The 13,473-nt window shown below is 40.6% G+C and overlaps 1 protein-coding gene across 1 annotated transcript in view; it reads left to right on the top strand.

Annotated features, from left to right (window-relative positions):
• The window catches only part of KCNK9 (potassium two pore domain channel subfamily K member 9), a 95,570-nt gene extending 82,727 nt beyond the window's left edge, over nt 1-12,843 (top strand). Inside the window, exon 2 of the mRNA XM_005239480.3 lies at nt 608-12,843. Coding sequence (XP_005239537.2) covers nt 608-1,449 — 842 coding nt within the window. The 3' untranslated portion in view covers nt 1,450-12,843. The remainder of the gene's footprint in view (nt 1-607) is intronic.
• The last annotated feature ends 630 nt before the right edge of the window (nt 12,844-13,473 follow it).

Raw genomic sequence — 13,473 nt, 5'->3', positions numbered from 1 at the left:
TCAATAATTAAAGATGGAGCAAGCGTTAAATCCCCAAAGTCCTGTGGTGTTCCAGCAGTGAGTGGCTTTCATAGGGTCTCTAGGAAAAAGGTTTTTTCAGTATGGAAGAGTTTGAAAAGGAATTTCTTTGGTTGGTGGGCCTGTGGTTGTTAACTCCATGCTGCCGGCAGACACAGAATTTGGATGCCACTAGCATACTCTGGTTTTGGGACAGGGCAACACCAACTCCTGTGAAAAATACTGTGGAAAAGTCCACCTATTTTCAAAGTTCCCACTACTGCATGTATGCAGGATGGACGTGAAATTTCTGTAGCGAATGAACGTGATACAATCTTCTTTAGGAGACTGCACAGTTATTTGAAGTAGGATGGATTGCCCATTCTTTCATCTTTCCCTCCCCTGTGTGTACCCTTTGTTGTCATGTCCTATTTGCTTCAGGTCCGGGACATGAGTGAGAAGATAAAACGACTTGTCTGATTGCAATGTTCCTGTAGCTTTGGATCTGGCTGCAGCATCAGTCTCTGCGATACACGTGGCTTGTGTGAAGCAGAAGCTGTGGTCGTCACCTACCTTGCTGACTGTCCTGTCTTTTCCTTCCCCCCACCAGGTTATGGACATGCTGCCCCAGGGACGGACGCGGGGAAGGCCTTTTGCATGTTCTACGCAGTCCTGGGGATCCCACTGACACTCGTCATGTTCCAGAGCTTGGGCGAGCGGATGAACACCTTTGTCAAGTACCTCTTGAAACGCATCAAAAAGTGCTGTGGGATGAGGAGCACTGAGGTCTCCATGGAAAACATGGTCACTGTGGGTTTCTTCTCCTGCATGGGAACACTCTGCATTGGAGCAGCAGCCTTTTCCCAGTATGAGGAATGGAGCTTTTTCCATGCTTACTATTACTGCTTTATAACATTGACTACGATAGGGTTTGGAGACTATGTGGCCCTGCAGACCAAAGGGGCCCTTCAGAAGAAGCCTCTCTACGTGGCTTTTAGCTTTATGTACATTCTAGTGGGGTTGACAGTCATCGGGGCATTTCTAAATCTGGTTGTTCTCAGGTTCTTAACCATGAACAGCGAGGACGAGAGGCGGGATGCCGAGGAACGGGCATCCCTGGCAGGGAACCGCAACAGCATGATTATCCACATCCAAGAGGACTCCCAGCATGGTCGGCCACGGTACAAGGCCGAAGTAACAGACCTTCAGTCAGTTTGTTCCTGCATGTGTTACAGGTCCCACGAGTACACCAGCCGGGTGGTGTCCCACCAAAATTCGTTCAGCTCAAAGCTGAACCCCCAGTACTTTCACTCCATCTCTTACAAGATAGAGGAGATCTCGCCAAGCACATTGAAAAACAGCCTTTTCCCATCTCCTGTCAGCTCCATCTCACCTGGGTTGCACAGCTTTACAGATAACCACAGGCTGATGAAAAGGCGAAAGTCCATTTAAAGGGATTTGTCTTCTTTGCTTTCCTTGTTTTCCCCAGTTCTTTTCCATTGTTTTGGGTTTTTTGTTCCTTGAGTGAGACGGAGCGAGGCCAAAGGGAGCAACGAAAGCCAGTCCTCCTCTGAGACTCAGCTTTTGAGCATGACGCATGGATTATTACTGTTCCAGCAAAGTATGCCTTACATTACCCCCTCGGTGGATGTCAGAGGATTCAAGGTGACGTGAAGTGGGTACCAAATCCAAAGTTGCACACACAGCTGGGAGCCTTCATGTGCCACTGGCACTCCTGACCTAATAAACTATTTTCCTCACGAGCAGGTTGCAGCGTGCGTGTGTGCTTGCGTGCGTGTCGGGTGCGTGTGCGTGTGGGTGCGCGTGCAATTCCACAACTAGTGCCATGTGACAAAAATTAAAGCATCAGGTATTATTTTTTTTTTCCCTTGAAGCAATTGTGTTGAGCCTGCTTTTAACTTTTAGATTGCTTCCAAACGGAACGGGGAGGGTGGGAGGGGAGCCAGTTTTGTTTTTTGCCAAAACAAGCATGCGCCATAAGCAGTCAATATACCAGGTGTATCATGATAAATTTTTTAATGCTAGATTTTAGATTGTACTAACATTTAAAAAAGGCAGGAAAAGATGGATCATTTTAGCTTGCCAGTTCAAAATTTAAAAAACAAAAAATAAAATAAAGCATGCACTTTGTAAAACTGGTATGCATAATAAAAACACAAGAAAAAATAGCAATGGAATTAATAATCAAAAGCAAGTTATCCTATTGATTTAACTATATTTACTTTTATCATTTTCAACTGTTCCAACAATTTACAAGTGGGATTTTTAAGAGAAATTGGGACAATTGTTGGAATTACAGAGTGTATTTTGTTATTTTTATTTTATTTATAAAATTATTATTATTATTATTATTATTATTATTATTATTATTATTATTATTATTATTATTATTATTAATTTGTGCAGCAATTACCTGCATGAATAGGAATTATATTTTTTGGAATGCTTGGATTAGGATGGGTATAAATAGGTGGATGTATATTTTTTCTTATATAATAGTGACAGGGCATTCCTTGTTTTAAATAAAAAAATAAAGATGATTGTCTCTAAATGCTTTTGATTTGTAAATAATGGAAAGCCTTTGTTGGTCTCAGGAAGAATTCAAGGGACAGTATCTTGTGTTTGGCTCACTGGGAACTTGTGAGATTAGCTGTGATACTGCTTTTTTGCCAGGCAGAAAGGCAAAATGGATTTAGCAGTAATGGGCAAAAGCAGTTTTACTCCAGTGTTTGGAGGGTACCGTTGGGAGTGATTGCCTTGGCAAGTTGTAGTGCAGCATGTTAAGACCATGTAGTAGAGTTGTTCCTTGGAGATTGTCCATCTCTTGGTTGTTCATCTGGACCAAACAGACTTTACAGACTGATTTAGAGGCCTAATCCAGCTCCCTTTTAAGACAACAGGAATTTGCAATTGTTACATGGGATTTAGTGCTTTGGGAGATTTATCTTTGGTTTGACAAGGGTAGGACTGGGACTTTTATAAACCTGCACTTTGTCTCTAATTTAATCCTATCTTTTAAATCACCTTTAATGTTAATTCACCATACAAACCCCATCTTTTTTTTGGCACTAATCACATCCTGCTGATTCTATCATTTTGTGCTCTCAGTGTAAAAGCAATAATCTTTTTTTTTTTTTTTCTTAAAACTGGATGGTGTGTGTTTGCACAAGCCCCACCTCTTGAGCTCTGTGCGCTGATGGATGCTGATAACCTTTCAAAGAGGCATCTATAAAGAGCTTTAATAAGGAGAAATAAGGAATGTCATTCCTCCTCTGTTCTCTTCTCCCTGGCTTTAAATTACTAGCTGTATCATCAAATATGTTCATGTTCTCCTAATTTCCATAGCTGTGTTTCAGTAAGTAGATGGAAAGCGAGTATCCATGACTCTGACTCCCCTATGCAACTTCCTTTGGGATTATAAATTGCTGTGGCATGAAAACCTCCACTAAGATTAATGAAGAAATAATTTAGGATTCTTAATGAGGATGGATGAGGGTGGACTTTTGCAGCCTAATGTGTGGGGATAACATCCTTCAACACAGTAGGAGAGCATGCTGGGTGCTGTAATGCTGTGCTGCTGGTACCATGTCCAAAGGCAAATGCTGGTGGCAGAAGTACTGAAGCAAGCACACCTAGAAAACCAGTTTCAGGATGTGTTAAACCACCTCAGCGACTACCACCTGGAAGCTGGTTTCCACAAGAGTGGCCCATAGGTTTCACAGTGCTGTCCAAATTCACTTTCATAGTCTTTGCTTGAGGCATCTCAGAAGTGCAAATAAATGTAGCTTTCTTTTCCTGCTAAGGAGATAAGAAAAAGTATGCCTGGAATACACGCATCTATATCGTGTACAACTGCTGGGTCTATATGACACTTGAGAAAAGCAGGCAAAGTCTGGGGTTTTGCAGAACTTGAGTTAAATTCTGTCTGCCTAGCAATGAACTTCTGCAACAGAACTTAGCAAAACCTTTCAACAGTTTTGTGACAAAAAAACAACAAAACAAAACAAAACCAAATCAAAAACCTGTTACATCTCATAAAACATTGGTGAGCTTTTTTTTCTTTTTTCCTTTAAGAAAGGAGGAAAAATCTATTTCTGCTGCATACAAAAATAATCTTTAAACGTCCTATAAATTATGTGGAACTCCAGAAGTTCAAAGCTGTTACATACCATAGCTGAATTGTTACTAAATCTCCCCTCTAGAGCCATGAATGAGTAGTAGATTTTAATAACATGGGGTATTTAACTAGAGGAACAATTTACCTCAGCATGTTGTGGGTTATCTGCCACTTAGAGTCTTTGCATTAAACCTCAATGGCTTTATAAGAGCTCTGCTTTAGCTTAGCTGAAGTTTATAGAGGTAGTGGAAGAAATGTATGTATGTCGAGACAAAGGAGCCAGAGTAGATGTCCATAGTCATACTTTTAAGTGTAGAAGCTGTAAGGAGTTTGTATATGGGAAAGTATTTTGCTAAATTGTTTCTGCATTCATTAGGATTTTAAAATATGCTTATTTATTTTTATTTTTCACCTGAAGAACCCGCAATTCTGTCCAATCTGTATTTTTGTTACACATGAGATTCTGAAGTGGCAAGACGTTCCCTTTGCAAGACTGCACACGTTCAGACATTTGCATGAGCTCCTGCAGGACCTTGCTTTGTGAGCAGCCACAAATAAAAGAACTCTCATGTGTATGCCAGGCAAAATATACCTCTCTCTTTGGTGATTTTTGTGGCTCTTGAGTGATGTGTGAATAATGACTTGAGCTGTCTGGAACTGGAACAGAAAGTATTGTGAAAGGGAAGCTTTTGTTCAAGGTTAATCCCAGCTTTTCAGTTACACATGAAAAATCAGTCAGTGAAAGGTGAGCTGATTTTTGTCTGCTCTCTCTCTGACCTCTTATTGCCCTACATGAATACCAGTTTTCTTCCCACAACACTGCTTTTCACAGGGTATTTTCTCTGATGCAACGTTAGTTTTCTTCCACTTAAGACATTTCTTTCCGCACAACCTCTCTTGCTTGCTACTGGCTCTTTTGAAACTCAGCTAGAAGCAGGTAGTAGTAGTGCTGCTATGACAAGACATCCTAGTATCCAAAATGCCTAACCTGTGTTTCCGTAGCACACAGACGTCTGCTATCACTTTGTGATGCACTCTTATTCCCCAGAGTCTCATTTCCCCTACTCTTCCCTATTATTAAGCATTAGAAATAATAATAATAAATCAGATTAGTCTATTTATGTCACACTAATGTGCTCTTCATCAAAACAACACAAATTTAGCTCCCTGCTGTCGACTTTGATTATATAACAACCCTATTATCCTATCATATTTCATATTATCATCAAAGGGAAAAATCAGTTTGATCACTGAAGCACCAAAATAGCTTTGGCTGAGCACGCTGTGATATGGAAACGAAAGGGGAAACTTAATAGAACAATGCAGGCACAAGTCTCTGCTTCGTCTTCATTACTGCGTGAGGAAGATTCTGACTGATCTAACTGGCTCTGCTTTGCCAGAACTTTGTACATATATATATATATGCTTTATAAGGATGGCTATAGTGGGACAGCTTTAAAAGGGGTGTTTGGATGTTACTTCAAGGGTCCAAAATAGCTTCTTGGTTGTTAATGAATGGAGAAGATGTACAGGGACCTTCATCAATAGACTTCTGTTTGAAGTCCTCTATTACAGCCTATTAGGACAAGATCAACGTTATTTAAAAAAAAAAAAGAAATTAGGGAAATGGCCAATTTACTGTATTGTAGTTGTCTCATTAATTTCCTAGTGCTTCAATTGAAGAAATGCCAGGGCAGTAATCAAGATTATTGTGAATCAAACCTGAGCAAGGTAATTCCTTGTATTCTCTGACAGATTTGAAAGCTTTTGTTGGGGGTGGTTGGGGGCAGGAAGCATCATCTGTTGCTAAAAGCTTAAAAAAGGGCAGTCAGCGGAACCAAGATGGAGAATAACAATGTTCCAGAACAATTTGGTGTGTCCAGACCAGAGGGCAGGGGCTTGTGGGGAGGTAGCTTTCAGCTGAAGTTTATGTTCTCATTTAGCTTTATGTAATATTCCTGTTAATATTAGGATCTAATTAAGACAGTCATTTAATATCTTTATGAAGAAGCCAGATCAGAGAGATGTGTTGGAGTCTGTCCATTACACTAATGTTATAGACTTTTTTAATGCATATTTCAACAAGACACTATTATGGACTGGAGTATTGCACAAATTACAATTAGAATCACACCACCACTACTTTCATCAACTGGAGATCCATAACACAGAACTGAAAAAGAAATACTGCCTTTCTGACCAGCCTGCCTTTAATATCAAACTTTATTTTGGGAACTTCAGCAAGATATAGCATATGAAAAGAATTAACCATCATAATGATACACCAAAATCGAAACAAATGGAATAATGACATTGGACACAGAGAAATTGATTATAGATGGAAGGCACTCTGGGAGTCTTATGCTAGTTAATCGGAGCTCAGTGGCTGAATTAAAACCATGAAAACTGATGGTACTCTGTGCCAAAATACAGTTTTCAATTATTTAAGATGCAGATAATGAACATGGCAAAGAAACTTTCACCCCTATAAAAGCAGTAGGAAGGAAAAAAGAAAGTTGGAAAGAAATAAATTGTTCTCAATAGTAGGAATAAATCCTGTTATTTCCAACTGAACCCACCGTGAGGTGATACTGAAGACTGTTGTGCTTTGATCTGGGTAAAATCAGTCTGGGAGGCTGACTGTCCTCTGCTTAGTCAAGGTCTATGCCATAATGTTTCACTGGTTACTGCTGATAAGGAGATTCATGGAGTTCCTGATTCTCTAGTCAGGTTTTTGCTGCTTGTCTTCATTGAAACCAGGGTTTTATTCAGCCAGCACATCCTGAGCAGTGCTAGTCCCTGTTATCTGTTCTGTTAGTGATGCTGTTTCCTTTATGGATGCTTCCAAGTGCAAGGGTTCAGTAGGATGTAAGCAAACTCTTTTGTTCTTTAAAGCTTGGAGTGGCAGGACCTTCCGCTGAAGCCACTGCATGGTTTACTAAAGCTAAACTTATTCAAACTGGCTCTGAGTCATTCATTTAATTGGAAATTGTTTGGTGATTGTTACTCTTATTTTTTCCTTTTCCCCAAAGAGGCTTCTTCACAGCCCCTGACTGACTCCCAGTCAAACCGTAATTTCCTCTGCACAAATTTCCAACTCATGTACATGTACTCAACAATAATTCCTTCTGGGGAAAAGTCCAACATAAAGCTTCAAATTGAGGAGCTTTCAGCATTTGTGCCCCCCATTACACTGGGAGCTCCACAAAGTTTGTCCTTGGAGAATGCAGACATGGGAAATGCGTGATGGCTGGGTCTGCACATGACCTAGGTGGATATTACAGCTGCTAAGATGGCTCTTGCCGGACTATTTTGTGAAGCTGGTGGGTTTACAGCGCTGTGAATTGGTAAGCTATGGAGAAATGTAAATGCTGTAAGGCTAGTTTTTTCTTGCACAGGTTTCCAATATGGTAACCTGATTTGGGTGCAGCGCATTGACTCCTGATTTATACTCCTTTAATGAAACTGGAATGTGAGGCTTTTTCTATTTATTGCTAGATACCCGATCAGTGTCTCCAACTGCTGCTTACCGTGAGCAAACTTTCCCAAACCTAATGGAGAGCAGAAAGACCTAAAGACAACAGTCAACCAGTGTAATTTATGCAACTGTATATTGCTTTGTAGAATCCAGTCACCCAAAGCTGCCTGCTAATTTTAGGCTGGAAATACTATCCCTGGAGCCTTCAGCCTTCATTCTTCTGTCCTTCTGTGAATATTGTAATTAATAAATACCCCAAAGCCCTCCCTCACCTTGCTCTCTGACAATGTAAGAAGTGCTGCCATACATTAACACTCACAACAGACTGGGAGGGGGGAAGGGAATGGAAAAAGAAAGATTAATGCTGAAATTTCATTTGTAATTAATATTCACAGTTCCAAGCTGTGTGGTCTTTTAGTTCACTTTGGGAAATGCAGAGCAAACAACAGCATGATAACATTTATCATAGCTGGCTGGTTCACAAGTGGAGCTAGCAAATACAATAATTGAAACTATGCTCTATAATGCATCTTCCTCATGCATGAGTTCTGATACCACTAGCCTGGCTCTGATTCATTGTTTATCTGGTCTATGGAACAGCTTGCAGTAATTGCTGTATCCAGAGCGCTATACTTGAGGCTAGAAGAGAGATCCATTTCACAGACAGCAGCCCTCCAGCTTTCTCCATATGCCCTCCCTGCTTTCCTACCCAGACATTAACTCATTAGCTTGCCATTTCATAGACGTATGTTCAGACCCAAGATCACCACATTCTGTACTTTCCCCCCTCATCTATTAATGAAAAGCGTTATGCTACAGAACTGCACCCTGGGGAAGGAAATGTTCCACTCTAATTACTACTGACAAAGGAAATCTACAGATTGATTAAAAACAATATGGGGGGAATCAAATAGAAAATGCAAAGTACACAAACCTGCACGGGTGAGAACCACTGGCCAGGATGCAATGCATTAGCCTACAAGGAGAATTTGGGAGTGTGTTCATTTGGAAGAAGGCCACTTGGAGAAAGGGCAGCACAAATGACATGAGCAGGCAAAGAGACACAGCGGTTTGGCTCATCGGCTGTAGATCATTGGTAAGGTCTGTGCTGTGGTTTCAAATTAAGGAAGAGCCATGGATCTTCTGGGTTTAGTCTATTTGCTAGTCATCTGCCAGCGTCCTCCCAAGCAGGAGTGGCAGGAGGTGTGGGAACAATGGACCATGGCTGGTTTGTGGTGGGATGGGTTGTCATTGCTGAGACCACATTACCAGTGTTGGTATCAGGCAGGGAAAATTGTGTCTTCTAGAGCATCTACTATTCTTTGGAAAAGATCAGTTACACCATCCCTCCTACTGGCTGCAACAAATCTGTACTGTGGCTCAGAACAACCTAGACTGTGGTATACTGGCCCATCTTTGATAGCATCTTCCCAGAGCTGTGCCATATAAATGTGTGGGAAATGCTAAGCTTCTCCAGCTGGGTTCAGGAGGTCACAATATAGCAAACAAACCTCTTTGTATTGACTGTTTTTGGACAGTTTCTACATGTCAAAACATAATCAAAATTGATCTTTAGAGAAGTAACACTAATTCATTATTGCTGGCTCTCCCTACACCATGGGTATGCATCTCTTTAATCATAATTATTGTTAAGAGGCTAATTAATCTGATAACAGTATTTAATTGGATTAGCTGAAGTAGAGTGTGTAAATGATTTTGGCTTCCCAGAGCCTGAAATCACAAGTCTACAGAATGATTTCCAAAAGGCCTGTTTGGTAATATCACTGCTGACATGGGGGTCATGCCATGGCTGTCCTATTGACACGCAGCATCTTGGCACTTGGAGTGGAGCTGATCGTGGGAGTATCTGAGGAAAGGATTTTAGCTCAGATCTGATATATGCAGTGAGCCTCTTTAATTCCCACTGAACTAAATACGTGCTTAAATGTCTTTGTGGAAATAGGCTTTGTGCTTGAGTTTGTCTTACCTCTAGAGGAAAGAACCAGTTCTGTGTCTTAGAGAGATAGGGTGATGCAGATGGGTGAGCAAAGGGCTCTGTTTTAGGATGGAGCATGGTTCTGGTACCCATTTGGTATAAATGGCCAAAGTGCCTCAGCTGTGCTCTCTGGGGTGGATTATAGTTCTAGGAGAAAGGGTTGCCGGATACGTGTCCAAACACATCTGGACCACCTGGGGAATGGGGAAGATACAGTTGAGTTTCTGTGTCACAAGCTGGATTGATGAGGACACTGATGCTATGGCATATCCCTCTCTCAAACCCTCTCTGAGCAAGGTTTAAAAAGGCAGAGCAAAAGATCGGATTTCTTCCTGGCCTCTGGGTGAGAGTGATGGGGGACAGGGCTGATATCTATCTTGCACAGTGGGCAAGAGCTCAGGGCAGCATTCTCCTTAGGAACCAAAACATAGAACTTTGGTGACAGATCCTTCAGATAGCTCCATAGCCATTTCTTGTAATGTTTCCTTTGAAGTACTTAGCACATTTCTCTGATCTCTCTGACTTGAAGCTCTTCTGAGAGCCCCTTCTGAATGGTGATGTGGCCGAGTTGGAGCTTTTTGTTAAGCATGCAGCAGTGAGCAAATCTCATTATTGTCTTTGTGTCAGTCGTCCAAATGGATCTGTGGGGCAGCTCATAACTATTCATCGTGGTTGTGGCCACCAGAACCTGGGCAAATTCTTCTGGTTGCTCTGGCAGTGGTCATTTTGCCCAAAGATTGGCCAAGTGCAACACAGGACCGAAGACCTACATGTGAGATCCTTTCAGCATTACACAGTCACTTGTTGTGGGGGGTTTTTATCCTCACTGTACATTCCTTCCATGTTTTTCAGCATCTAAACCCCAGTTGCATAGCTATGGTGACTTGTCTTTCCATGTGACTTCTCTTTTTCTTTAAGAATTTCTTACTGTCACACATGTCTTCTAGAAAAGATGGAGCCCATATTGCTGTTTTTTAGCGTGTCTTTTCAAATCCCAACATGGAGAGATACTGCCATGAGAGGCAGCAATAGGAAATTCCTCTTCATTGCTTATATTGTGCCATTTTTATTCTCCTGGGAAGATTAGTGCAGCAGAGTCTGGTGTGGTCACCATGGACCAACACAACTGGTACGCTCAACACGACTTAGTGATCCTCTCATGCCAGTTTACCTTCTTTTCGACTGCTCAGCTGCATTTACATTGTGGCAGATACTTCCTGTATAAGTTGGGATATTATTTAGATACTGGAGGACAAGTATGGTACCTGCATAACAAGAGAGGGATCTCAGTGTCCAGGTTACAACAGGTTTAAGGCTGTTAACCTAGAAGTTGGCTTTATTAAGTAATTTCCTGGGTACCACACTGGGCACCACTCTTCTAGGTTAATCCATACAAAGTTAGTTTGAGTGTAAGTACTAGTGGGTTGGCCCTGTATGAAAAAATGACTAGTATATGCTTCAGAAAGACTCCTGTCTACTACAAACAACTAACTAATAAGCAGCAATTATAAGAGGCTGGCTTATTCTTTAGAATGCAAACCTAATCTTTCTTTTACAGAATATCAATTTCCTATAGTATGCTATACAACCAGTAAGCCATCTGTTCTTTTTTGGCTTTGGCAAGGTCAGGAGTGAACTGTGGAAGAAGAAGGAAAAAAAAAAAAAGTGTTCTTTTTCCTCTTCCCTTGACTTGTTAAGATTTGTGTGGCTGTTTGTTGCCATTGAGAAGCATTGACTAAAACTTTTGATACTAGTGATATGATGGCAAAGGAAATTATTTGGAGCTGGATAGGTCAATGGGAAATGGGAGGAGGGCTTAAAAGTTGTTTCCAGTAGGCCAAAAGAATGTGGATACTGTCTCTTCAAGGTGCAATTTCTTACTTCAACAAACTGTTCATCTATGAGAAACAGGGATAAAAGTGTTCAATTTGGGACCTAAGGAGTTTATATGGAAATTCTTGGATTTCTTCCAAACACACATACATGTTGAAATTCAATTGTGATTCCTACTTTGGAGACTGAGCCTTCCTGCTCAGACAGAAGCGTGTGTGTATGTGTGTGTTTGTGAGTGTGTGTTGATGCTATGTCTCTTTTGGATCTCTTGACACTTTTTGGTGCATTTTTGTACTTCTTTGAATGTGCATATGTGGACTTACCGATGGTGTATTGACGGCATTCTAAAGGCCCTCAACAGCCTGAGATAGAGCAAAACTCTCTAAATTTCTACCCTGGCTGATACATTTTCTGTGCAGCCCACAGAGCGTTAGGAGCACAGTCATCTAGAAAGAGGAGCTGCTTGGCTGTGGAAACTGCACTGGGAATTTACCTCCTGGAAGCTGTTTGCTCTGCTCATTTCAGACCTCTAACTTCAACATAGTTGTTGAGCTGGTCCTAGCAAAGGAGAAAGAGCAGGTCATAAGCATCAAGATGTGATTTGTTAAAACAGTGATAACTTGATTACAAAGAACCAAATTAAAGACTCTTTTGTGTTTTCATTTCTTTTTCTGGCCTTCTCCGTAATGGGAGGGGATGCCTTCACACATGGCCTTAGAATGCCGTACTGGAGTCAGAATGCAACAACAGTCAAATGAAAATAAGATGTATTGCAGCTTACATAAAGAATGAAAACTGTATCACACAAATGTTTACAAGTCCAAGTAGACAGCGAACCCCTGTACAATATGTAATTTATGCAAGGGATTGCATCTTTCTTTTGTAATGAATGCACTAAGCAACCCTGTATATATTTTACAATGTCTTTACAGAGAAAAAAAAAAAAAGAATCATTTACTGTAGTGTTGTAAAATAATGCACTTTTCTAATTTTTTCATTAAAAATCCTATGGCACGTTTTCAAATGTATATTGTTTCTTTTATATTGAATGTGGAAATGTTAACTTCCTGTAAAATTGCACTACAGAAGTAAAATCCACTGATGGAACTTATTTTGTTAAAAAAAAGTCCCTTGACAACCAACAGATGTTTATGATTATACAATATGTATGTGTGTGCATATATGTGTATATAGTGTATATGTAATGTATATATATGTATATGCACATACACACATATATCTAGTGATATGTGTGTATATATAAAATTATATAGGTCCAGATTTATATATGATTGTATTAATATAATACCTATAGATTGATAGATATATAGATATGTATATATATTCATACATACACACAAGAATCACAATGTACAAACCCAGAAAGGATTACTCATTACATTTAAGGGGGCTGGGGGTGGGGTGGGGTGGGGAGAAAGATGTCATATACAGAAGATATTTTGCATTGCAATAAAAGCTTTTTTGACAAAAGTACGTGCAGAGTGAAGTATGAACCTTAATCAAACACCAAACCATGCTGTTCCCATAAGATGACAGTACAGAATAAGCAAAAGGAAAGTGCTCAGGGGGTGCATAAGAGCAGAGTCAGTGTGTGGTGGACTGGACTTAGCTATTGAGACTCCCCCCACCTTAACTTTGTGGAGCTAAAGGGCAAGATCTTAGGATACCAATGTGAACAATGTCACTTCTCCTGACTTGGGATCAGTGTTTTGCTCACAAAATTATTAATCTAGTGCTTCCTAGCAAAAGAGGGGAAGTGGGTCTCAGTGCCAATTGTAGCTGGCAGGTGGTGCTGTCAGGCACAAGCATGATTTCTCATTTGGGATGGAGCGTTGGGCAAGTTGTACTGTTGTTACCATCCAGGTAAGTCACAAGTGAAGTCAGGAACTTACTTTGTTCTTACGATGTGATTTCTACACACTGTTGCTCATTGAAGAACTCCAAAAATTTCCAAAGCTATTATTTCATATTTGAGAAACATCTTACCAATAGGAAGAATCCTCTTTTTTT

The sequence above is a fragment of the Falco peregrinus genome, chromosome 3, assembly GCF_023634155.1.
Source record: "Falco peregrinus isolate bFalPer1 chromosome 3, bFalPer1.pri, whole genome shotgun sequence".
Lineage (NCBI taxonomy): Eukaryota > Metazoa > Chordata > Aves > Falconiformes > Falconidae > Falco > Falco peregrinus.
This window is presented reverse-complemented; position numbering and strand designations above follow the sequence as displayed.